Source organism: Scylla paramamosain, chromosome 15, assembly GCF_035594125.1.
Source record: "Scylla paramamosain isolate STU-SP2022 chromosome 15, ASM3559412v1, whole genome shotgun sequence".
Classification (NCBI taxonomy): Eukaryota; Metazoa; Arthropoda; class Malacostraca; order Decapoda; family Portunidae; genus Scylla; species Scylla paramamosain.
This window is the reverse complement of record NC_087165.1, coordinates 16,066,012-16,092,241: the sequence shown is the minus strand read 5'-3', so window position 1 is coordinate 16,092,241 and position 26,230 is coordinate 16,066,012. Positions and strand designations below refer to the sequence as shown.

Genomic DNA, 26,230 nt, shown 5'->3' with positions numbered 1-26,230 from the left:
AGAGAGGAGAGAGAGAGAGAGAGAGAGAGAGAGAGAGAGAGAGAGAGAGAGGAAGAGACACTTTAAAACTACTGCAACTCACGACAACTCCTCGAAACACCAAGAATCTGTTGCCGAAACCACACCAACACCCTCCTTCTCTCACATCTCTCCCTCTCTCTCCCACTCCCACTCTCTGTTTTTCTTTCTCTCTCTCGCCAGTTACCTGCTGTCAATCGCGCCTCAGTTATCAGTACCAGGTGATGCAGGAAAAGAAAAAAGGGATAGTATTGTTAGAGTTTGCATCAAGCGTGAGTGTTGATAGGGTGGCTGATTGTGGTGTTTTCTGACAAGAGTGAAGTGGTGACGGGAGGGAGGTATAGTGGAGGTGGAGAGGCTGAAGGAGATGGAGGAGGAGGAGGAGGAGAGAGGAGGAGGAAATGGAGCTGGTATTCGAAGTGATGTTTCAGAAGAAATAGAAGGGAAGAGGAGGAGGTTCAGAAGGAGGAAGAGGAGCATGTGAGAGTGATGCTGCCGCTGGAGAAAGAGATGGAAAATAAAGTAAGAAAATAAAGAGGCCGGAAGAAGAAGAAGGAGGAGAAGAAGAAGAAGAAGAAGAAGAAGAAGAAGAAGAAGAAGAAAAGAAGAAGAAAAATTATGATGAGTGATGATAAAGACGAAAATGAAGATGGAAAAGAAGAAAAGAAAGCTAAAGAAAAAATAATGATAATGATAAAGGAAGAAAAAGGATGAGCAAAATAACAACAACAACAACAACAACAACAACAACAACAACAACAAATAAGAAACCAGCGACAAACACTGATAGAGGAAGAGGAGGAGGAGGAGGAGGAGGAGGAGGAGGAGGAGGAGGAGGAGGAGGAGGCGGCTCAAGGTGGCAGCATAAATCGCTTGAGAATGGGTGGGCGTGTCTTAGCGTGTGGAGCGAGTACTTGTGTCGCTCATTTCACGAACGAGTGGGCTGAGAGAGAGAGAGAGAGAGAGAGAGAGAGAGAGAGAGAGAGAGAGAGAGAGAGAGAGAGAGAGAGAGAGAGAGAGAGAGAGAGAGAGGAGAAATTTTACGTTGACACAGCAAATAAATGTTCGCAGAGATTGGTTTGCAGGAAAGTTGTAAAGAGAACACAAACTACCGAACATTCTTTTATCTCTCTCTCCCTCTCTCTCTCTCTCTCTCTGTGTGTGTGTGTGTGTGTGTGTGTGTGTGTGTGTGTGTGTGTGTGTGTGTGTGTGTGTGTGTGTGTGTGTGTGTGTGTGTGTGTGCTTTCCGTGTTGTCTGTAATTATATTCTTAGCTACGAAACTACATTCTTTCGTGCTAATTTGATAAGTAGTATGTACAACGAAATCTTGAAGAGTTAATTAGAAAGCTCGGCAGTTCTATATCATTTTCGCAAAAAAAGAAAAGTAAAAGGAAAGGAAAAAAAAAAGACAAGAATGTGAGAAAGAGTGTAAAAGACTTCAAAACAAATATGTCGTGTGTATTATATTTCTAAACAAGCGAATTAATTTTTTTTTGTGTTAGTTTATTTTCACTAGTTTTACTTTTCTTTTCCTTTTCTTTCCTTGCATATTCATAAGTTAACCTTTTATGATTATTAATGACGGGAATTGTCTTTAAATATTTGTGCAGATTTAAATTATTCTACTGAACAAATGTAAAACAGCTGGCGCTAAATGGTCTGCTTCATCACTCCTATTGTGTCTTGTGGTGTCTTGCCAAATTACTTTCTAAGGCTTGAGGAGTCACAACATTCAAAGGGTTAAACTAATCTGCATACTCTGTAGTTAATGCGTCAGTCCCACATTTCTTTTTTTAGTTGTTTTCTTGCCTGGACTTTACCGCCACACTAATAATCCTTCCCTCTTTAATGTTACCGGATGATCGAGAGATGCCAGAAAACATTCTCTTCCATCACTTTTTTTTTGTTTTACTTTCTATACGATCGCATTTTCTAAAGTTTCACGAGTAATAACCATTGCATTAGTTTCATGTAAGCTCTATATATTTACGTATCATCTGTTACCCTTTCCCCTTTCCAGGCTTTCCTCGTAGATTATTTTGTTGCTGAAGTTAAATTCTGCACGGCACCTGTAACAGCGTTTTCAGCTGATCGCGTGTTGCACGGCCACGAAATGCAGTTTTGTGATTTGACCTCCCGCGTGAGACCCCTGACGTTTGTTAATATTGAAAGGTATTTAACGCTCCCAACCCACGCCCCATCGGGTGCGGCGGGTTTAACTCTTTAATACTCATGTGGCTTACCAACGCAAAGCTGAAATGTAAAAATGAAGCGGCTCGGACCTCTGCTGCGCTAGCGCTTAATTCACACAGGTACTGATGCTGATGACTTTTTATCAGGTGATGGTGAAAGGAGGCACGGTGGGCGGAGGAACTGGATCGGGATGGTCAGATATGAAGTTTTGCTTGGGTGGTCTGGAATATTGTAGATTGGCAGCGGACGGAGATGAAATTAAAAAAAAAGAAAAAGATTGAGGGGAGAGGAGAGGAAATGAAGTTCATAAATTTGCAGGGGGTTCTCGATGATGATGATGATGATAATAGTATGGTTATGATGATGATGATGATGATGGTAGTGGTGTGACGATGGTGATGATGATGTGATGAGTACATTTAATGAATATCTAAAAAAGTCTGAGGCAACTCACTTGATTCCCTTTGACGCTCACACTCAGCAACACTCCAGCTATTCTGACGTGCTCGTAAATTCCACACCGCGGGTCCTCCACATCACTGGTAAGTAAACGCTCATGATGGAAGGCGTCAATGGAGTTAATCATAATTAGTTTCATAGTATCTGTCACAGTGAATAAAAAGTGGATACGTTCTTTTCCTGCCCGGTGTGGTCAAGAATGCATGTGACGCCCCGCGAGGAGAAATGTGACAAGCTCCACCTGGGATGGCTTTGAGATAGCACCGCGTAACATTGTCTTGTCCATTCCTCTGTCAGATGGACAATCACTTCTTCTAGAATTACAACAGATATAAGGTTGAAGGTCGTGTGAAAATATATATATATATATATATATATATATATATATATATATATATATATATATATATATATATATATATATATATATATATATATATATATATATATATATAAAATAATTTTTTTTACACAGGCTAGTTTGACATGGTAAACGCTTGCAGCACTGAGGTAAGCACTATTCTACCTGCTATAAAAGTAGTGTACTCTATTAAAGTAATATAAAAGATCATTATTCAGCATATCTCGCTTTATTTTGGTCTCTGAATGGAAGTTTTAGATTTACAAAAAAAAAAAAAAAAAAAAAAAACTGTGCCTGGCTAAACTCCACAAAATATAGCTGAGACTTTTACATGAATAAAAAAAAAAAAAATGCTGCTTAGCATATTTTGGCATGTTAGGGCTGGTCCAGTCCATGCCCGGTGATTTGTGCTACAATAAAATTTTTGTTTTCTAAATTATTATGACATGCCAGTATTGAACCTACAACACGAACCTCTCTCTATTTTGGTCTTCAAATTGAGTTTAGAAGTTACATCTCATTTCTTCTCGCGGGCCCTTATATATATATATATATATATATATATATATATATATATATATATATATATATATATATATATATTTATATATATATATATATATATATATATATATATATATATATATATATATATATATATATGTATATACACACACACACACACACACATATATGTATAAATACTAACTCTGGCAACCGTGTGTTGTACACATTTGATCTAAATGTATCAACATTATGTGACACAGTCTGTGTTTCCAGGCCGGGGAAGACGTAATGATTCAGTGCGCACGGTAATGATGTAGTGTCTGGAATTAAGGACTCCAGCCAACCACATAATACTCATTTCAGACTGAAAAGCAGGATGGTGTTTCCCCGCCATTTAAAACTCGCTATTTTTGTTTGATAAATTATCTAGGTGAAGCCAATACAATTCTTCGAATCTGGCCAGGTTTAATTTATCTTATTTTTCTTTTGAGAGTTCAGAATAATACTTAATGATTGCTCCAGTATTAGCCTTATTACTCTCTAATGAGCAACACGGAGACAAGGATTTTTCTGACAGGATTAGCGATGTCTTCATTATGGGTAGTAACCTCGCTCTTTACTATCCATGTGGTACAGGGTCCCAGGGTCCTGTGTCACGTATGTTTGCTATTTCTTGGTATATGAGAGAGAGAGAGAGAGAGAGAGAGAGAGAGAGAGAGAGAGAGAGAGAGAGAGAGAGAGAGAGAGAGAGAGAGAGAGAGAGAGATAATGAAAATCATTTGGTGGAGAGTTGCAGAGGAAAATGTGGAGCAAGAGGAGGAAGAGGATTAGGATTAGGAAGTAGTGGGAGAGGAGGAGGAGGAGGAGGAGGAGGAGGAAGGAGAAGAAGAGGAGGAGGAGGAGGAGGAGGAGGAGGAGGAGGAGGAGGAGGAGGAGGAGGAGGAGGAGGAAGAGGAGGAAGAGAAGAAAAATAATGTCCAAGAAGCATATTCTCGTCCCTTGGAGCATTTGCGGCCCCAAAGCAGAGCGAGGGGGAGAGAGAAGACACACTCCCGGACGTGTTGTTTTGCTGGTCCCGGTGTTGGCCACTCCAAACACCTTCCCCCAGCACCGGCATAACGTGTTCCACCTCGACAAACACCCTCGTGATCACCCTAACGCTGTGAAAAAATAAAACTGCATTAGCTAATTTAAGTTTAAAAATAGAAAGTGTCCGAGAAAAATATCCACCCGTCTAACTGAAACTGTGCGGAGGGAGTTGCGCGAGAGAGGTAACTTGCCGCAAATTATTAAGTACACGTAAAACTTCGGCGAGGATTCCCCCAATTAACACAAAACCTTATAAGAGGCTTACTTTCGCCGTGCTGCAATAATTCCCTTCTCTGTTCTTTTACCGTATTAAATGTACGAATTTGATGTGGTTAAGAAATAAATGTTCATCATATCTCGCCTTGCAGAAACAGTCTTACCGCAACCTCCTGTATGGTGGTCAAGATGAGATGTTTCATGTTTTCTTATAATCTACAATGTACTAATTTCATTTGGTACAAAATTTTCATGATATCTCGCCTTGCAGAAGCAGTCTCTCCTTCTGTATGGTGTTTTAAGATAAGCTGCTTCCCATTTTTTCTTATAATCTTAAAGCCTCTGTTTCAGTAAGGCTTAAGTCTTCACCATGGTCGTTTTAGAAATACCATACCCACTGCAGTCTTCTCCCTGGTGTTAAAATAATGTGTTCTCACTATTACATTATCAAAAATGCCTCCACTCACTTGCAACTACACAAAACACTACCATATGCAGTCTTTAACAAATTATACCCTTATACCTGTCATTGATTTTTTTTTCTATCCTAATAGAATGCACTGTTTTTTTACGTCGCAACATTTCAATATAATATTGCGTTCAAAAAATGCCTTTCTGTCCGCAACCCTCTGATAACCAAGCGACTTTTTCTCAAGCGATTTTTCTGCCACTCAGCCTCAAGACGCTCCACCGCTTGATAGTGAAGGCAGGAGGCTAAGCACATAATTTCCCTTCCTTTCATCAGTCTTGCTCTCCGCTCTCCCTGGAACCCCCACAGCTCCTTGGTAATCAGGACCAGCCCGCCCCTCCTCCTCCTCCTCCTCCTCGTCCTCCTCTTACTTGCCAGCTCCAAGCGCCCTAATCCCTCCCTCTCGCCCTCTCGCCCTCCGGCCTCATTAACCTGTAGCTCAAAGTTAATGAGTGGACTTGTGGCTTCCCGGTGAGGGGGAAAACTCGTGGAGAATTCAGTCAAAAGGGAAAAGTAGCGGATAAGCGGAATACTGGATCGGCATATTCACACAATGAAGTAAAATAACCTCCCTGGCAAACTATCTCTTTTCTTTCTAATCCAGGCGATTCTTTTTGTCCGTGCGTTCATTGAAATGATTAAGAGCCATTTTTATTTCATTGCAATTAAGACTTGATTGCTTTGTTTTAGCACAAAAGGAAATATTGCGTCTATATCTAAATCCATAATTATTTTTGATTAACTGCAACATTGTACGAGAAAAATAGTTCTAATTCCACCTGCACTGTAATGTAAGCGACAGCGGCGACAGCTGCCACACACCTGCCACCACACTCGAAAAATAAAATTGGACAAGAGCGAGGAGAGAGAGAGAGAAAAAAAAAAAAACTGTTGAAGGTCACAGCAGGAAAAGTCTAAACTCCAAGTGTTCGTACTAGCCACCACGCTTATGTACCACTCCAACACGCAAAAGGCAAAACTCCGGTGCTTCCCCCTTGAGAACCGAACTAGGCATTCTCAAGCTTCTTCGACCCAGCGGCGGAAACAACAGCAAGTAGCAGCAACAGCAGACCACGAGCAGGCAGGCAGGCAGGCAAGCAGGGTTCCATGAGGAGGGAAGAAGTGGAAGGGCTTGGCCAGGTGGTATGAGACGCCCTCCCTCCTTCCCGCCCCTGCAGCAGCCCACCTGAAAGCCAGAGAGCACGGAGGCCGATACTTATAACTTTGGTGTATAGTTCCCCAGGTCTCCCGCCCCAGGCCCTGTGGTGCCCCTTGAGCGAACTTCATCTTGCGGGAAGTTCAGTTTACTAGGTAGGGTTAGGGTCGCGGTGGTGGTGGTGGTGGTGTTGGTGCTGGTGGTCAGGTCGGTAATAGATGGTGGTTATGAAGGTAGTGGTGGTGGTGTTAAGGTGGTGGTGTTGGTGAGATCGATGATGATGATTATGATGGTGATGACAGGTTAGTGTGTGTGCCTGTGGTGCTGTGCCATCTGATGACTCGTAGAAGAGGTAGTCACGGTATGTGGACTTAATAACCACGGAATGATAGATCTCTTATAATTCATGTTAAGGGTGTTCGAACTGTCTATCTGTTCTTTGTATTGTCAGCTTTGGGGTCCAGTTTGAGGATAGCTTCAGTATTAAGCAAAGCGAATTGTTGGAAATCCCCGGAAAAAAAGATAATGAAAAAAATAAGAATTATATATATAATAAAAAGTTCGATTACATCAACTAATACTCTATGAATCAGCTGAGAAAAATGGGGTGATTTTGGGGTAAAATCCTACAGAGTACCTCTCTTGCTCTAACACACCACATTGTCAGTGAACATAACTCCGACAATACTCCACTAATAAGCAACACTGCTGGCAAATACTCAAGGAGGAAGCAAGCAGTCGATATAGAATCCATCTCCATTGGCAACACTTATTCTTGAGGCGTTAAGGATCGATCAGTTAGGCCAGTGTCGCTGTGTACTGACATGACGTCCCTTGTCACTGCAGACCACCAGATGATATGAAGTGTGGAATGGACAAAGGAAGTGGGAGCAACAACAGAGAGAGAGAGAGAGAGAGAGAGAGAGAGAGAGAGAGAGAGAGAGAGAGAGAGAGAGAGAGAGAGAGAGAGAGAGAGAGAGAGAGAGAGAGAGAGAGAGAGAGAGAGAGAGAGAGAATGGGGGGAGAAACTTTGAGCCCAGAAGGACACAGTAGCCTCAGGGTGAGTTGGCACAATGTCTCCGGACTCTCTACACTCCGGAACTGTCACAGTTTACCCTGGTGGTCTCTGTGTCAGTGACGCACAACGAGCATTACCAGCCTGTACAATCCCTGAGAGAGAGCGTGAACTACGGCACAAACACCCACTACTAATAAAGAGGTAATTGACTGGAATTGACTTAGTAATCCGGGTTGTTATTGCCGAGTCAATAAGGAATTTTAAGAGATAAGATAAATTTATGGAAAGGAATAACAGATGGGTATAGATACGAGTAAGTACGTATGATTTAGACAAGGACTGCCATGTGTAAGCCTACAGATTTCTTGCATCATTCCTTTCTTTCTTACACACTTATGTTCTTATATTCTAAAGACAGATATTAATAACTTTCGTGCAGTGAATATAAGTAACATCTCTAACATAGAAAAGTCTGATCCTAAAACTAATAGTATCAACAGAAGATCAGCGGTTATAACAACGGAAGATTCAGTAGTGATAAGAAAGAGCAACATTAGAAGAGTTGTGGCAAAGGTTGCTGCAAATTAACAGAAACACCATACTAGCTAACTAACGTTGTTATTGTTGTTGTTGGTGGTGGTGGTGGTGCTATAGTTATTGTATAGTAGTAGGGAGTTTAACCACAACGGCAGTAGTCGTAGCAATAGAGGAAGTAGTAAAAATACACATCAAATACGTTAAACACACACACACACACACACACACACACACACACACACACACACACACACACATTTTAATGAGAATATTTCGTGTCTGTACTGATGCCATGGATGTAAAAAAAAAAAAAGCAGGATTGCTGAGAGAGAGAGAGAGAGAGAGAGAGAGAGAGAGAGAGAGAGAGAGAGAGAGAGAGAGAGAGAGAGAGAGAGAGAGAGAAAGAGTTGATGAAGGGAGATAGTGGGGAAAAGAATGAGGGAGAGGGAAGAGGAAAGGGCTGATTGAGGTGGGACTGGAAAGGAAGGAGGCCAGGATGGATTGATGGGGTGAGATAAGAGAGAGAGAGAGAGAGAGAGAGAGAGAGAGAGAGAGAGAGAGAGAGAGAGAGAGAGAGAGAGAGAGAGAGAGAGAGAGAGAGAGAGAGAGAGAGAGAGAGAGAGAGAGAGAGAGAGAGAGAGAGAGAGAGAGAGAGAGAGAGAAATAAACACGCGGGCAGACACAGAGAGAAAAAAAGAAAGATACGCAGACACATGCAGAAAGAGAGACAGACACGCAGAAAGACACATGGAGGCAAACAAACAAACAAACTCCAACATATTAAGACATCAACACACACATACACACTACCATACGTACTAACAGAGAGGAAAATAATGATAGAGGCTGGAATTTAATTAACGTCAATCCCAATCATTCTCATGCAGCGCTACATAGGCCTCCTGCAGCTCCGTCAGCCCCGTCAGCAGCACCAGGCCTCTGTCAGTCAGCCACTGCCAGCTTTCAAACACAACCACCACCTCCACGCGTGATTCGTATTCAGTTGCACTCCTTTGCCTGTCGCTTCCTTCAATTTGATTTCCTCCTCCTCTTCCTCTTCCTCCTCCTCCTCCTCCTCCTCCTCCTCTTGCTCTTCCAACTACTACTACTCCTCTTCATTCTCCTCTATTCCTTCTCTTCCTCTTTCTCGCAAGGGCCAACACGTCTGCTTCTGTTTGTTCACCTTGTGTGCTCCTCTGTGTTGTGTTTTCTTCTTGTTTTCTTCTCCTGGTTCCTCTTCCTCCTCCTCTTCTTCTTTTTTTTCATTTAGTTTTTCTCTTCTTTCTCCTTCTCCATCCTTTTTGTTCTTCTTTCCTTCTCCCCGCCACCTTTTTCTCCTCTTCTTCTTTGTTCTTCCTTGACTTCGCTTCTCATTTCTTCAAACATGACAACTGCTCATTTGCTTTCACTGCACATCGGTTTGTACTTCTGATCGCCACGCACCTCTCCACGTCTCCTTTTCCTCCAGTCTGTACTTCTTTACCTTCTACGCATCTCTTCGCCTTCACGCGTCCTTTCCCTCCCTGTATAAATCAACACCCAGGGAAACGTGAAATGTCATGCTTCATTAAGGTAGTGGCGGTGTGGCATTTGCTCAGCTTGCAGTGGAAAATTTTGTCAAGAGATCAAGTTATATCCCTTTGTGTTTCGAATTTAGTTGATAGATATGTATGACCCTGGGGTTTCTATGGATACAGGAAGTGGTATTTTCTTTTTTTTGGGCGAAGTGATTTTACGTGGTTTCGTATGTGTGTTTTCATGCTTCTTTGTAAGACTATGTATCAATTAGTAACGTGAAATCTGGTCCACATTTCAGTAGCAGGAAGTGAATGTGTGTTTATTTATTTATTTATTTATTCATTTTTTTTGACGTACATATCGGGAATCACTCTGCCATCTCTCCCTAGCTTGTATGAATATTGGCTTGTGTTTCCTTCCATACCCATCACAAAACCCACGTACATTTTTCAAGTCCCGGTTCCATTTACTCTTCCTCTGTTTCTCCTTTTTCTTCTCTCTTTTCCTTTCTGGTGTGTTTCTTCCAGACGCCGCTCTCTCTCTCTCTCTCTCTCTCTCTCTCTCTCTCTCTCTCTCTCTCTCTCTCTCTCTCTCTCTCTCTCTCTCTCGTTTCTTGTCATCCTTCCTCTCTCTTCCTCAGCTCAAAAATAAACGGCAGGAAAGGAGAAAGGATTGCGAGTAAAAAACCTTGCCGTGTTGTCTCAGGAAAATGTGGGTATTCCGGAGAGGCTTGAGAAGTGATGGGGAAGGGGAGAGGAACGGTGGAGATTGTGGTTAGGGGAGGAGATGGATGGGCAAGGGGTGGGGTGAGGGGAAGTGATGGATGGGGTAAGAGGGGATGATCGGAAGATGTGGGTAAAGGAAGGGTGCTTACTGAACGTGGATAATGTGGAGTGGAGTAGGGATGTTGTGTGTGTGTGTGTGTGTGTGTGTGTGTGTGTGTGTGTGTGTGTGTGTGTGTGTGTGTTGCTGGTTGGGTACGTGGGTGGGTGCCCTCTTCAAGAATTATGTTTTAGAATTGATTTGGTAAATAATACGTACGAGTATACAATGTCTTCGTATTTCTTTACAGTTTGTATTCCGTATCGCTCTGGAAATTTTTTTTTTCTTTTTCATGAACTTAACTAAAGTAACCAACCAGTTAACTAACAAAACAATTGTATGTGTGAATGTGAATGTGTCTGTGTGTGTGTGTGTGTGTGTGTGTGTGTGTGTGTGTGTGTGTGTATGTGTGTGTGTGTGTGTGTGTGTGTGTCTAGGTGGCAGGTGTGTAGGCGCAATTAACTGAGTGGAATATGTATGAACGTCGTGAACAGGCAAGACATGTGACGCACCTCAATGTACACATAACACGCGTGACCACCGGACAGACAGCCAGGGAGGCTAACGCAGCTCCTACATGCACTGACACGCAAAGCAACACAAAGGAAGAATAAACAACTATAAACTAGACCCTTACGAGACTGTCTGCAATAACCCACACTGTCTATTCTCAGATAAATGCATGGTAGTAAAGGCAAAGACTCCTGACACAGACAGGTACCAATACGCAGGTGAATAGGAAGACAGACTGGCCACAGACTCGTCACAGACTCGCACTAATGAAAGAGAACTTGAAGTGAATCATTATTTGGCTGTCCTATGTATCGTGGCCGTAGAGACTGCAAGAATGTAAGGCATGTATCTTTTTTTACATATTTTGGCAGGTGATACAGTGCGGGTCTTACAACTGGACGTCCCCTCTCCCTTTTTGGTGATTTATGTACGAAGAGAAGACTTTAAACGGATACCTGTATAGACTGTATAAGAATTCGAAATAAAAATGCATATATAGATATTTCAGGTACATTTAGTAAATTTTTCAGATGCTTACACTAGTGGTCTGATGTCAAATAAACTTCTGCACTCATTTTCACCGTGTTATGTGTTCTCTTTCAATCTTAAGTCTGCTGACAGTCTGGTGATAAAATCTGACAACTGAGAGGTTCTTAGTAGATCAAAGGGACTCAAGCTTGAGGAAGAAACAGTGGGTGAGTGTAGCATGTTACTAGTTCAGAAAATTTATTCCCTTTCATCAATACAAGTCCAAGCCGTCGTCTTACATGAGGATTATGATGGTACCTACTTACGTATGTTTATCTGGATCTCGGTTATTAAGGGTGCATTAAGGGGTAGAATGCCCGTCTTCTGTCATTTATGAATTTCTGTATCTGTATCTCATGCACCTAACGCATCTTTTGCATGTTTTTTTTTTTTAAACAGGAAAATAAAGAATAAAAGAATAAGATTTATTCAGTTTCGCATCCCGGTAGTATAAAAAAAAAAAAATGAGGATAAATGAAAGAGTAAATGAAAACTCGTATAGTTATGAATACTGTATCTAAACTCCAAAATATTTAACACATTTTTGCACGGCTATAAAAAAAAAAAAAAGAAAAAGAAAGAAAAATAAGATTTGTTAAGTTTTTCCGCTCTGGTCGTGTTTACGAATAAGAATAAAGAGAAAATATGTGTAAGATTCGTTTTCTGGATTATATTCCAGAATATAATGGCGCAGGATGCTCAAGTGTGGAATCCCTCAACCACTGACTGGACTACAATAATATTCAGAACCACAAACATATATTAAATTTACAACGATAGCGCTCCAAGGTGGCGAGCGCTCAAATAGTAATAATAATAATTCACTGGGTATATAGTGCATGTGAATCCTGTAAATGGCCAGTTTGTAAAGGAAATAATAAAAAAAAAAGATGAAGACCAATTCTATAAAGTTGGGCCAGGCAGTCAGTGGAGGAGACTTGGAGTGGAGTGTGAGTCCCCTCAAACCTGCACATCTAGCACTCAGGCAGGGGAAAAGAGTTGAGGTGCAATGGAGGAGAGAGCTCAGCTGCAGCGTGGAGTGTGTAGGGAAGAGCGGGAATACAATGGAACATAAAGAAAGAACGAACGGTAACAGACCTTTAGGCTCTTACGAGGTTATTTGTGATAAGCTACATTGCTACACTATTTCATCTAAAGCAAAAGAGAGAGAGAGAGAGAGAGAGAGAGAGAGAGAGAGAGAGAGAGAGAGAGAGAGAGAGAGAGAGAGAGAGAGAGAGAGAGAGAGAGAGAGAGAGAGAGAGAGAGAGAGAGAGAGAGAGAGAATATGTATCATGAAAATTTGTATCTACGCATTATGGTCAATATCTATCTATCTATCTATCTATCTGTCTATCTATCTATCTATCTATCTATCTATCTACCTATCTCTCTCTCTCTCTCTCTCTCTCTCTCTCTCTCTCTCTCTCTCTCTCTCTCTCTCTCTCTCTCTCTCTCTCTCTGTGTCTGTGTGTTTGTTTGTGTGTGTGTGTGTGTGTGTGTGTGTGTGTGTGTGTGTGTGTGTGTGTGTGTGTGTGTGTGTGTGTGTGTGTGTGTGTGCGCACGTGTGTGATATGAAACCAATTATGCTCAAAATAACAAATTACGGCGAAAGACTGATATAATATGCAGGTACACAGTCAACGTTTTTTTACACGCACGCTTCTTTTCCACTATATCTTTAAGCCTATATTTTCCTCGTCCCTGCCTAGCCTTGCCTCTCCCTCCCTCGGGCCTAAATAATCCTTCCCAAGACTCGGGCAACAAAGGCTTCATTCCGTAAGAAACCTGACGCAGTGATTGGCTTACCGAGGAACACAAAGGGCCAACGATAGCAACAGGTCATTACTCCGCAGCAGAACCTTCAAAATTAAATTCCCTATAGATCCGGGCATTGGGGGGTGGAAGGGAGGGGAGAGGAGAGGAGGGGGATCAGTTCGAGTTTCCGTGACGTGCTGGAGTCTAAATTAGTGATGTATGCAGGCCTGAGAAAGTGAAGGGAACGTGTGTGTGTGTGTGTGTGTGTGTGTGTGTGTGTGTGTGTGTGTGTGTGTGTGTGTGTGTGTGTGTGTGTGTGTGTGTGTGTGTGTGTGTGTGTGTTTGTGTGTGTGTGTGTGTAGTAAGCATTGTCGTTCTACTAAACTGTGCATCATTTCAGCATTATACATTGATAAAAGTACGTATTCGTTTGTCTGTTTATGATATTTTGGCTGTTGGTCCGTCTAATTAAATGTTATTAGGTGTCAATTTTAGGCATAAGGGAAGTAGACCAATAGCAAAAAAACATTCAGGAGATAAAAAAAAAAAAATAATAAATAATTTTCTCTAATAAAACGAGGAGGAAGGATTTGCAATAGAAATATTAATTTAGGTTTGGAGGTGCCTTGAATCTCCTCTCTTAAGCAAGGTCCAGTCGTACGAATTTATCAGTGAAGGGAATGAAAAAGAAAAAAAAAAAAAACGACGGAATTAGTTACCTCTTACATGAGGAAGTGGACAGAATAGTGGTGAGAGTGAGTGGAAAGGCTATTGCTGATGTTATATTTGTTCTCTTTTTTGTCTATCAGTAATTATGTTATGTGTATTAATCTGGCAATTTGTGACATTAAGCCGTCAATTTTTTTACAGTGATGCTAATCTTATTATTTTTTCAGTAGTTTATTAATGAGTCTGTTTATGAGGGATTTTTGTATAATGATTGGTTAGATCCACATGACGGTTATACTTCTAAATAATAGATTTGTGTATTTCTAATCATTCTGAGAGAGAGAGAGAGAGAGAGAGAGAGAGAGAGAGAGAGAGAGGAGAGAGAGAGAGAGAGAGAGAGAGAGAGAGTTTTTTGTAGACAGCTTATATTTGTACACTGCAGGTGAGGCTGAAGGGCAGTTGTCATGCGGGGAGTATTTAAACGTTAAATCCTTGCCGCCTTGCCTCTAGTGCAGCAAGCGGAAAACAAGAAGTAATTGCATCCATAGGGCAGGCAGTGACCAAGTTACAAGGGATTACTGTTACCAATAAAACTACTCGCATCGAATCTGTTGAAAGCGAGTATGGCGGATTTCAAGTGTGTTAACATGTGTCATAACTTCAAACGACAACTCGACAAAATCAAATACATGTTTTTCGCCACCTCCACGAGTCCCACACGATAAAATTTTCTTCAAGTCGTCGTGAAATAAATGATGAAAGTTTTGGTGTATTTCTGTCGTTGCTTTGTGAAGATGTGGGTTAACATACATAAGACTAAAGTGAAGCGTATTTTCGATGTTTGTAATCTGTATATTGTGTTTTAGTTCATATTGTCAAGTATGTGTCATGTATACGTACTACCATCACATTTCAGATTTTGTCATTTTTTTTTTTTTTCATGATCAAGTTAATTAGTGTTCGTCATGAGGTTAATTTTTGCTTTCCGAAATAAAGTTGATTTATAAATTATATTTGGTATTTTTTTTTGTTTTTTTTTTGGTCATGAAGTACTTTTCATTTTCCGTGACATGATCAGGTTGATTAGTATTTTTCCGCGATGACGGTAATTTTTGTTTTTAGAGATAATTTTTTAATTTTTTTTTAGTTTTGTTTTTAAAATTCATGTTTTTCGTGATGAAGCTAATTTTTATTTTCCGTCATCTTTTCCCCCCCCTTTTTTTTCCCCGATTTGAAGTTGATTTTTCTTTATTGTGATTTGATTCATTAGACCAGATTTCTCACAATGTTCGTTCCGCTTCATCATCAGCCAGCCTGCCGGCCTTCCAATCACGACAATACTGACAAATAGAGCAAGAAACCCTGCCGCTGGATCAACGTAATAAGGCCTCTTAATTACTATACGAAACTGATCAGAAATTTGTCAGACAATGAGGAACACAACTATCAATCTGTCCAAAATCAACGGACTACCACATATTGTCTAATGTTGGGACTACCAGACATCGTTCTTACTGAAAGAACCCGATAAAAAAACATATTATACCATAAAGCACAAATTTTCCGTTTTAATAATCCGGTACTGAATTTTCTATGTAAATTGCATAATGAAAAAAAAAATCTGGAGAAGTTTCCTTTTTTTCTCTTCTTTCTCAGCTCCCCATCTCAGCACTGCGCCTCTCACGCCTTTACACTGGAGGGCTACACGCCAGTTAAAAGAGAGGCAGGCTAAAAAATACGTTATGAAAAAATAAACACACAATCCGCAGCCCGCAGTGGTTAATTATGAATGTAATATAACGATGTAAAATAACAGTGTTGGACAAATGCAGCGCGCCCTTTTTTTCCCCCTATCGGAGTGAATGGTTGGGCGATGATAACAGGGTGGTGGTGGTGGTGGTGGTGGTGCTGGTGGTGGTGGTGGTGGTGGTGGTGACCATGGTGGTAATGGAAATGATGATTGGGAAGATAATCATGATAGCCAAACACTACCATTGGTACAGTACGGCAGGGCAGTTGAGGAAAAAATAAAATGGTAATTTATATTACAATAACTGTCTGTGTAAAAGTGATAATGATGATCAGGATCTGCACCACCAGCACTACTGAAACCATGAATAAAACATGTACTGTAACTCCTACTGCTACTACTAATACTAATAAAAAAAAAAAAAAAAACTGATAAAAGAGCTGGTTTATCCCTCCAGCAAAATAACCAATCGTTTTACCCTTACTTCATCTTAGCTAACTGGAAAACAGTAATCAAACCAACAACAACCACAGATTCACTAATAATACTAACGCTCGTGTACTTTATCCTCCAGGGACACTGGTGGCGGTGACGGCGGTGCGGGGGTCCACGGCTCGCCTACCCTGCCACATCACCTCGCCCAACCCAGAGGAGCCTGTGCTGCTCGTCCTGTGGTACAAGAACGCATCCGTTACTCCTGTGTACAGGTAATGCAGAGAGAGAGAGAGAGAGAGAGAGAGAGAGAGAGAGAGAGAGAGAGAGAGAGAGAGAGAGAGAGAGAGAGAGAGAGTCTTAATGTTGATTTATGGCGTCCCAACAACGACTTCATAATGCGCCGAGTGGGGTCACGAGACAGCGCTATTTCTCCTGCCCACAAAATGCTGTGAATTAAGGTCGAACCGGCAACCTTTCGGCCAAGAGAGAGAGAGAGAGAGAGAGAGAGAGAGAGAGAGAGAGAGAGAGAGAGAGAGAGAGAGAGAGAGATGGAGAGAATGTCCGATGCGCTGTATCGGTGATAGCATAGTGTATAGTATTTCATTGGTGTGGAGCGTGGAGCAACATATTCCCGATTTATTTTCGCATATCCTTGAAAATGAAATCAGCAGCTGACACTCGCAGCCAGGAGAGGAATTTTACGAGGCGAATGAAGGATACTATTAGAACAAAAGAAGGTAAAAAAATAATATTCGTAACCAGGTATATTAAATTACACATGTATGACGAACCCGGACATTCCAACTTGACTAATTTCCTCGGGGAGTCAAATTACTGAGAGATGAGGTGGTGACGAACGATAATGAGTCAGGTACTTGAAGGAAATGGTCTTGGGATACAAAAGAGAGGAAGAGAAGGCAAGGGTATAATGAAACAATGGTAATGTGTGCAGTTGTGACTTGAACGTGTGTTTCTTGCGTTATCTGATTGTCTTACTCTTAATCAAAACAAGTGTTGTCGAGTGAAGGGAATGGAATGCGTAGAATTGAGTGTTCGGTGTTAATGCTTGTTGAGAAGTGACGGTCTGGTGTTAATAAGGGTAATAAATGAGGGTTTGATGCTGACAGATGTTGATAAGTGATGATTTGACGTTCATAGATGCTGAAAAATGACAGTTTAATGCTAGATGGTAATAAGTGGTTGTTTCTGTTCAAAGATACTGAAAAAGGGACAGCTTAGTGAAAGAAAATATAAATAAGTGACGGTGAGATGTTAAGAGGTTAAGAAGTGCTGGTTTAATATTGATAGATGTTGAAATGCAACGGCTTGATGCTAAGAAATGTTTACTGAATGTACGTATATATATCACAAAATCATCTGATAATTGTTTTCTTTGATAATACGCTTAATTTTCCTTTTTGTACCTTTATGGGCACTCCCTCAGTCTACCATTCTTTCTACATTTCTTACTCATTCCACTCCCCCGATCACTGCACTTGTACTAATTCCTTTCCCTCGATGACTGCAGCTCCTCCTCTTGTAATCATAAACCATTCATCACTAACCGTCGGATTCACTCATTGCTTTGATCATCTCTCACACGACTGTGCTTAATTATTCAATGGATTTGGCGACAAAGCTTCTCTGCTCCGACTTATTCACTTGTTCTGGTAAATTTTCACTTTCCCTCTCTTATCGACACTTATTCTCCTTACATTATTGACTTGCTTCTATCACTTCCCTATTCCTTCCTCTAGTATGTTCCGTTTTCCCATATACAATTTATCATTATCTCGGAGCAGCAGCAGCAGCAGCAGTAGTAGTAGTAGTAGTAATAGTAGTAGTAGTAGTAGTAGTAGTAGTAGTAGTAGTAATAATAGTAGTAGTAGTAGTAGTAGTAGTAGTAGTAGTAGTAGTAGTAGTAGTAGAAGTAGTAATAGTTATAGTACTCTTAGTAAAAGTAGTAATAGTAGATCGGGGCCAATGACTAGAACTAGAAATTCGTGGAGTTCCCCTTTTTATGATCTGAATAAACGCGGGATGGAGGTGTCAGTAGTAGTAAAAATATAGTAGCAGTAGTAGTAGTAGTAGTAGTAGTAGTAGTAGGTCAACAGATACTCATACCCTCGCTATAGACTGTCTCTTAGTATACTATGTAACACCATTTTTGTCTTTGACAAGCAAATGTTATTTTTCAACTCTTTTCCTTGCAAAACAATAAAAAATGTCCATTATTCTTGTCAAACTTTGGTTTTGTGGCTTTTAGAATGATTTTTTACCCCCAAATAGATAAATTTCACCATTTTTCCAGATGCTGTCACAGAGAACTTCTTTGCTCTTGTCTTGATGAACTGACCACATATGTAGCAGAATACATCTGGAAAATGATTGCAGCCTCTTGATGCTATTTTACCTCTTGTGATGTGTCTTCTCAGGCAGCCAAAGCAGAACTGACTGGTGGTCTGCGAGCCCCTACTTTTATATTGTCAAGCAGTACTCTAGAATATTCTTAGTTTTTCTAGAATGTGTTTCAGAATGTTCTCAATCTTTCTAGAATATTCTCGAACCTACTTCAGAATATTCTCAGTCATTTTAGAAAATTCTTGATATTTCTACATATTTCTACTGTATTCTAGAAAATTCTAGAATATTCTGGAAATGTTTATATTGAGTAGAATATTCTAAAATATTCTAGAAACTTCTAAAAGTGTCTGGTAGCGCATTCTGGAAGATCTGAGAAGATTTCTGAAATATAAGCAAATTCTTCTATATATGAAAAATTTCTTGCTAGATCTGGTCAGTTCAAGAATAATCTTATTAAAATTAAAAATCTTTAGAAGGCTTGATATTCTTTCTTTCATGTTTTAACTTATTTGCAACATTTCAGAAGCAATTAGTTAAGCAACTGCGATTTTGCAAAGGTCTTTACCTGACATGAAAACCCATACTGTAATGAAATAAGGCAAAAATGTAAATTAATTGTTCTATCCACAAAAGCAAAGTTTTAGGATCAAAAGAATTTTTTTTTCCATTTTGTTTAGATGGAAATTATTTGAAAACAATGGTATGGGGCCAAAGACAAGACAAAAATGAAATTGTTACATAGTGGAATTTGTCTTTCATAATTACGTATTCCTATGCAATTTCACTCGTCCTTCCCTTCCCGCCTCTCCGATCCTCACATCTCACTGGGCAGTATTAATAATGAGCTGCCAAACAATAAGCAATCAGTAAAGAATTATATTTCCAGATTAATGAACACAATTGCCATTCTAATAATCAATGCTGACTGACTGAGTGAATGACTGACTGACTTTAACTGCAATGGGTAGAACAACGTAATTAAATATGCTGTTCTGAATTAAGTAACTACGAATAGAGGAAAGACTGACTTGTCCATATCCTGTCCAGTTTAGGAGATACCTTTAAACTGAACTGCACAGACTGAACTGACCTGCTGACCTAGTGAAACCGTTCTCAACAGTAGCACACAATTGCATCGCTCCCTGATAACACTAGTGACTTACGTGTGTTGCTCGATTCAAGGGTGGAGTGTTTTCAGGGCAGTGGGTGAGCGGCAAGCAGCCCACACCGGCATAACAGACATTGAGAGTAATTCCACGTAAACAACTCGCAAAATAAGCATAAACAAAAATAATATTATGTCATAAATGATGGTAATTCAATTCGAGGCGGGATATTGGGAAACGAGTTTTAGCGCCAGCAATTTCACGAACAATTTTCGGGCATTGCTATTAAACACACACACACACACACACACACACACACACACACACACACACACACACACACACACACACACAACTATAAAATGGGAATATTATCTCTCTCTCTCTCTCTCTCTCTCTCTCTCTCTCTCTCTCTCTCTCTCTCTCTCTCTCTCTCCTCTCTCTCTCTCTCTCTCTCTCTCTCTCTCTCTCTCTCTCCATACGTACCTACTGACTTACCCTACCTTCATCTTTTCATTCAATTTAATCATCACTCTACTCCTCTTTGAGTGATTCCTCTACTTTTCGTACCCATTCATCACTGTGTTTTGTGGCGTCGCGATATCTCGACTATTTTTTAATTAGAGACAAAAATCAGGAATTCCACTAACTGAGCGACGTTTCCTTTTTTTTTCTTTTTTTCAATATACTCTCCTTTCCCTTTCCCTCGTGTCTCCTGCCCACTGCTCGTACTCCACTTCCTCCTTCTCGTCTGGCTAGCTGCGTACTCTCAACTGACAAAGACCATTAAAACAAGGGAACGAAAGGGACAAACACTTGGCTCGATTCTGAGGAAATCCTTAAAACTTTAGATAATTTTCTTCGGATATGGTGTGGAAGAACTGTTCGTAGATTTTTTTTTTCTCTCTCTCGCTCGAACTAATCAGGTCGAACCCTCCTTCTCTGAGTTTTCTTGAGTACGAGGTTTCCCTGTCACCACCCCTAGAGGCCTGTCCAAGTGTTTCTACAGTATTTGACTTTGATTTTCTAAATGTGCAGTATTTTGCGTCTACAAAATGTTAGTTACTACCTCTCCGTCAAAATATCCAAAACAATAACTTTCTTTGATTAATCTATTATACTTTGTCTTACTTAGTTTGTCCACCTTCCCCATGTGCTGGACGTGCATAGCAGCAACGTAAATAAACACGAAGGAGGAACAAACACTAACAGAACTGTTGCTCTTTTCAAAGCTGTTTATGGAGCTATTGTGTCCGTTCTAAAGTAAAAGATCTAATTAAAACGAAAATTCCTCCCCACCATGACTCTTCAAGAATCAGATAAAACTTGCTCTTTTGAATTTCTCCGACAATTTCTAACTCTTGTTCAGAATTCTTTTAATAAAAAAAAAAAAAACATGGTTACCGACGCCTTCACAGCGAAGCGAGACCCTGTTTTCTCCCATTTACCTTAAGACTTTGTAGCTCTTTTGGAGTCTCGTGTTTTTGTATTGTTATCACACGCGTGTCCTTCTCAGGAAATCGCGGCTCCAGCGAGTCTTGGCATATACCCAGTGTTGTGTAAATTTCCTTATATGATGTTCTAGACAAGGAAATAAAAAAAAGGCAAACATAGATGTTAAAACCTGAATTAAACAGATTTTTACAGATTGTTGTTAGTTTTCATAAAAGCAAAACTTGGTCATGATCCAGCGCTCTTAATATCCATCCAGTATCCAGTGCTCGCTTTAATGTCTACACGATATTTCAGAGAAAGAAGTCAAGAAAAAAAAAAACATGAGCTAAAACCTGAATTCATCTTATTTTATGATATGATTCTAGGTTTAAACTCCCTGACCGATAAATATGACGTCGGTGACTTAGCGTGGACGTCTCAAGGCAGTTTGAGTGAGGAAAAAAAGCATGACTACAAGCATTAAAAGCTTTGAACTACTCGATTACTCTTCCTGCTAACAGCGATGGTTTCGTAAAGCACACTCTAGCCTTGCATCAGATCACTTTATGAAGCTGGAAGGGAGCCATAGAGCAGTCAAGGGATTAAAAAGAATTGAGTTAACCTCCATGCTGCTCCTCGGCAGGGCATCAACCTCAGACACTGAAGGTTCCTGGGCTGGAAAACTATTCCTGTAACATGGAAAAGCCCCTTAACTTGATAATAGTTTCTTAACATGCCGAAAACTACCAGTGACGACACCCTCATAGAGTTCTCTCCCACCCCCCAACACTCCCTCCCGTTACCCTGCCCTCCCCCTTTCAACGTACCACCCCCTCCCCATCGCCGGCACAACACATCCCCTCTCCCACCATCATTCCCCCACGTTGCTGCCACCCCACCACCCCCGTCCCCCACTCCCCTCACCACCTCCCGGCCTTCCGAACACTCACGCCTGATTGAATTTGCTCTTCAGAAGGCAGTCCTAAAGGTGTCAATAACGTACACACACACACACACACACACACACACACACACACACACACACACACACACACACATACACAAACTTCCATTATCAAAAAATACAGTTTCCGTTATCAAAATACAGTCCTTATAAATAAACATTATTTCATGACATCATGCATCCCTTTTTATCTTTTCACTCCTGCCATCCCTCATTTCCCCTCACCCTTTCTCTCTCTCTCTCTCTCTCTCTCTCCTCCTCTCTCCTCTCTCTCTCTCTCTCTCTCTCTCTCTCTCTCTCTCTCTCTCTCTCTCTCTCACGCTCTCCTTTGCCCTCAAGACAAAAATGGCTCTGACTGGATTTGCTGTCCTCTTATATTTACGAGGCCACATTCTGCCTCCCCGCCCGCTACGATAAGCCACGAACACCTCCCCTTCTCCCTTTTTCACTCATCCTGCCCCCTTTTTATCCCTGTCTCCTCTCTCTCTCTCTCTCTCTCTCTCTCTCTCTCTCTCTCTCTCTCTCTCTCTCTCTCTCTCTCTCCTCTCTCCTCCGAATCCTCCTTCCGATATTCTTTTTCTTTTTCCTCATCTTTCTCTCTCTCTTCTGATATCACCATTTGCTTCTTTTCCAGTCGTTTTTCTTATCATTTCTTATCTTCTTTCCTGTGTCTTTTTCCCCGTCCCGCTTTTTCCTCATCCTGGTGGCCGCATTTCGTTCAAAGATGCGCACATGAAAAAGCTCTACTGTTTCCATTATTCCTGCTTGTGCTTTTTTCTTTACTCGCCTCAGGTAACAAAGAGGAAAGAAGGAAAGAAAATATACACACATGCGAAAAGAAGAGAGAAAAATAATAGACACACACACACACACACACACACACACACACACACACACGCAGGCTGGGAGTCTAGAGTAGAAAAAGTATATATATTTGAAAGTATGGAGGAAAAAAGTATATTTGTTTCATATGAGTGAAAAATGTAACAGTTGTAAATAACTTTTTCTATACAGTAAAAAAAAAAAGTGGGGGGAAATGGAGTGAGGGGCGTGACGATGAATAAGAATTGATAAGAAAATAAATGGAAATGGATGAAAAAATATATATAAATAAAAATAGTAATAAATGTTGAAAGCTTTAATCTGCACCGTGACTCACTACAAGAGTTTGCAGAAAATTGAATGGTGTGTAGGTTTATCTTGATTTCCAGGTAACCACGCACCACCGTCTTCCGGTAGATGGTCGCCAGTATATTACGATGTTCTTACCCTCGATGAGTCAGGCAAGGGTGTGGGTGCGTGAGTCTTAAAGTGACGTATGGCGCAGCAGCAGCAGGATAAACATAATACCACACCATGAATTACAGGATTAGTATTACGAACAAAAAAAAACTGTATTCAACGTAGCTAGTACACTCTCCTCACACTGCATTGCTTCTCTTGGTGTAGTTAAGGGTGATCATGGCCGCATATCTTCATTTCCTAGATAGTTTGATTATCTTAGTCTGTCTCGATGAGGTTATAAATCGTCCATGGAAAATAATATTCGAAAAGATCCTGATTTTCTCTCACAGCAATATCAGTAAAAGTTCCTTTTCTCGTGATTCAAACTTTTATCAATCGTGAATACTTTTCCCCCAAGCAAATTTCCTTCCACATGATTTACCCCCAATATAATTCCTCAATGATGAATCCAGTTATGTTTTATGATGCTAGTTGAAGGAATTGATCAAAGGAGGTGTTATTTTGAAGGAAAGTTTCATGGAGGAATCTTCGTGGATGCGATTTATTTACCTGGCACTTGCACAAACGCCAAAATATCAGGCCTTCATCCTTTAACTGAGTGAACGAAGGAAGGAAAATTGGCGTGGGTTTTAGGGTGCAAACCATTTTCTTCCATCTCCTATTGGTGGAGCTCCTGCTGATAGGCGACCACATCAGCCAATCAGGTTCACGTTAAAGCTGTAGACGTCACGCTTTACGGCAAAAATACAAAAGGGAACGGAGAAAAGAAACGAAAACAGAGTCGAGATCAAAGAAAGGCATTTGGGCATTTGAACCTTTTACAAAGATGAGAAAGTTTTCAGAATGCAAAATACGCCTCAAATAGAATACACTTTAATAAAAATAAATAGAATATTGATAAGAGAGGAAATTTGGGTCAGCCATTATCTGATTACGTGACTCCTTATCTTCTCATCTCGTTCTTCCCGCCGACAGGAAACGAGGGTGAGATAATCATGATTTTGGAGAAGATTAGGCCGCCAGACTTCGTTATTTTCTTTACAGAAGGAAGTTAAGAATACCTCCCTCCCTTCCTCACTTGCCGATGCTTTATATTTTGACTGCTATGGCCCCTCTCCTCAAGCTTCATAGAATATTCTGGTGCAAGTTTGGAGTATATTTATGAAAGACAACACTGGCGGGGAAAAAAAAAAAAAACGGAGAAAAGGAGTGATCAAGTGCTTAGTTTCTTTTCATTTTGACTTTTCTTGGTGCTTGCTTAGAGTATACTTAAGAACATAATAATCACTGGCAACAAAAACTGTGATTATATGGTCTTAGGATCCTTCACGTGCCTTTAATTTGTATTTCTGCTCAGTAAAATCGTCTAAAGTCCGTCAAGTTAGGTAGAAAAGTCTCAGTATGTCGTCAGCAGTCAAAGGGTTAAGGAGTTCCTCGTATTTTAAACACAAGTGGCATTTCTGGCTACTTACTGAAGAGACCACACCAGGGTTTACGTCGAGTTTGTCTGGGCCTTGTTTTATTTTCTTTATTCTGTTACGCAGCTTCTTTTATTGTTTTCATTATCCTCCTCTTCTTTTTTAATGCAAAACTTCTCTGTCTGGTGCTTAGAATATCTGGGTCGTGGAAATAATGACGCCCTTGCCTCGTACCTTCTTTACCAGCGTTCCTTCTTTATCATTACAGAATGACGCTCGGCTCACTCACTCCGAGACAATTTTCACTTGGTTTAGCAACATTGTATATTTCAGTGAGAGAGAGAGAGAGAGAGAGAGAGAGAGAGAGAGAGAGAGAGAGAGAGAGAGAGAGAGAGAGAGAGAGAGAGAGAGAGAGAGAGAGAGAGAGAGAGAGAGAGAGAGAGTGTTAGCGAAACGTGAGTAATGCTAGGATAGATAAGGTAAAAAAAAAATAACAATAACAACAACTATAACAACGAAACATATGACTGTACCTGCCAAGAAAAAAAATACTTTCGTCCGGCAGGGTAATACGGGTGTGTTTCTGAAATATACCGGTCCATCTCCTCACGCCACAGCGACAACTCGAGAGTACCTACCCCATGTAGAGCTTAAAGATGTCCTGTTGTTTTTCAGCGCGTTAGAGCGTCGGAAGAAACACAAGTCTACGCAATAACCGAGCCAATAAGTGAAAAGCCTCCCGTTATGTAGGTTTATTGGCCCTAAGAGCAAAGGTAAAATATGGCCAACAACTACGAAACTGTGGCTCTGTTACTTATTTATTTATTTCCTGACGAACGATGTTTATGCAAGATATGATGAGGCATGAAAGTTGTTGTAGCAGAATATTGAGAGTCATGATTGATAAGAAAATGAGAAGGTGAGGAATGTTAAAATATACAAGCACACAACAGAAGAAGAAGAAGAAGAAGAAGAAGAAGAAGAAGAAGAAGAAAAAGAAGAAGAAGAAGAAGAAGAAGAAGAAGAAGAAGAAGAAGGACAACAACAACAACAACAACAACAACAACAACAACAACAACAACAACAACAACAACTCTACCATTACTACCAGAATCATTACCACCACCACCACCACCACCAAGACAACAACAGCAGCAGCAGCAACCACAACCACAACCACCACCACCACCACCACCACCACCACCTCCAGTAACATCACTATCAGCGACAGCAACAGAAATCACCACCACGGACAACAAACTACAACAACGAAAATGAATAATGGCACAGGAGACGGCATCAATACACTGTAAAGAAAATTCATTGAAAAGAAGTTTCTGCAGCCATTCCGAGGGTCGACCACAATACACCACTTAGAAGAGACCCAGCCCTCGCCGACCTTGATCTGAGTTCAGTATCAGAGAAAAATGATCGATCTAGTTGCCTACCTGTCACTTCGTTAATCTTTCTATCTATCTATCTATCTATCTATTTATCTACGTTTCTTTCTATTAATTTATCTATCTATCTATCCAGTTATCTATCAGTTTATCTATCCATTTATTTATCTATCTATCCGCATGTCTGTCTTTGTCTGTCTGTCCGTGTGCTCACCTGTACAGCATCGTATACAGCATCGTATAATAATTTAAAGTCAGAGCAGGTAAGGCTTCCTCCCTAAAAAA

At 40.6% G+C, this 26,230-nt stretch overlaps 1 protein-coding gene across 3 annotated transcripts in view; it reads left to right on the top strand.

Annotated features, from left to right (window-relative positions):
- Positions 1 to 26,230, top strand: part of LOC135107529 (obscurin-like protein 1) — a 167,332-nt gene that overhangs the window by 104,864 nt on the left and 36,238 nt on the right. For all 3 annotated transcript variants that reach the window (XM_064017492.1, XM_064017494.1, XM_064017493.1), the window contains exon 3: positions 16,154 to 16,286. In XM_064017492.1, coding sequence (XP_063873562.1) covers positions 16,154 to 16,286 — 133 coding nt within the window. The remainder of the gene's footprint in view (positions 1 to 16,153; positions 16,287 to 26,230) is intronic.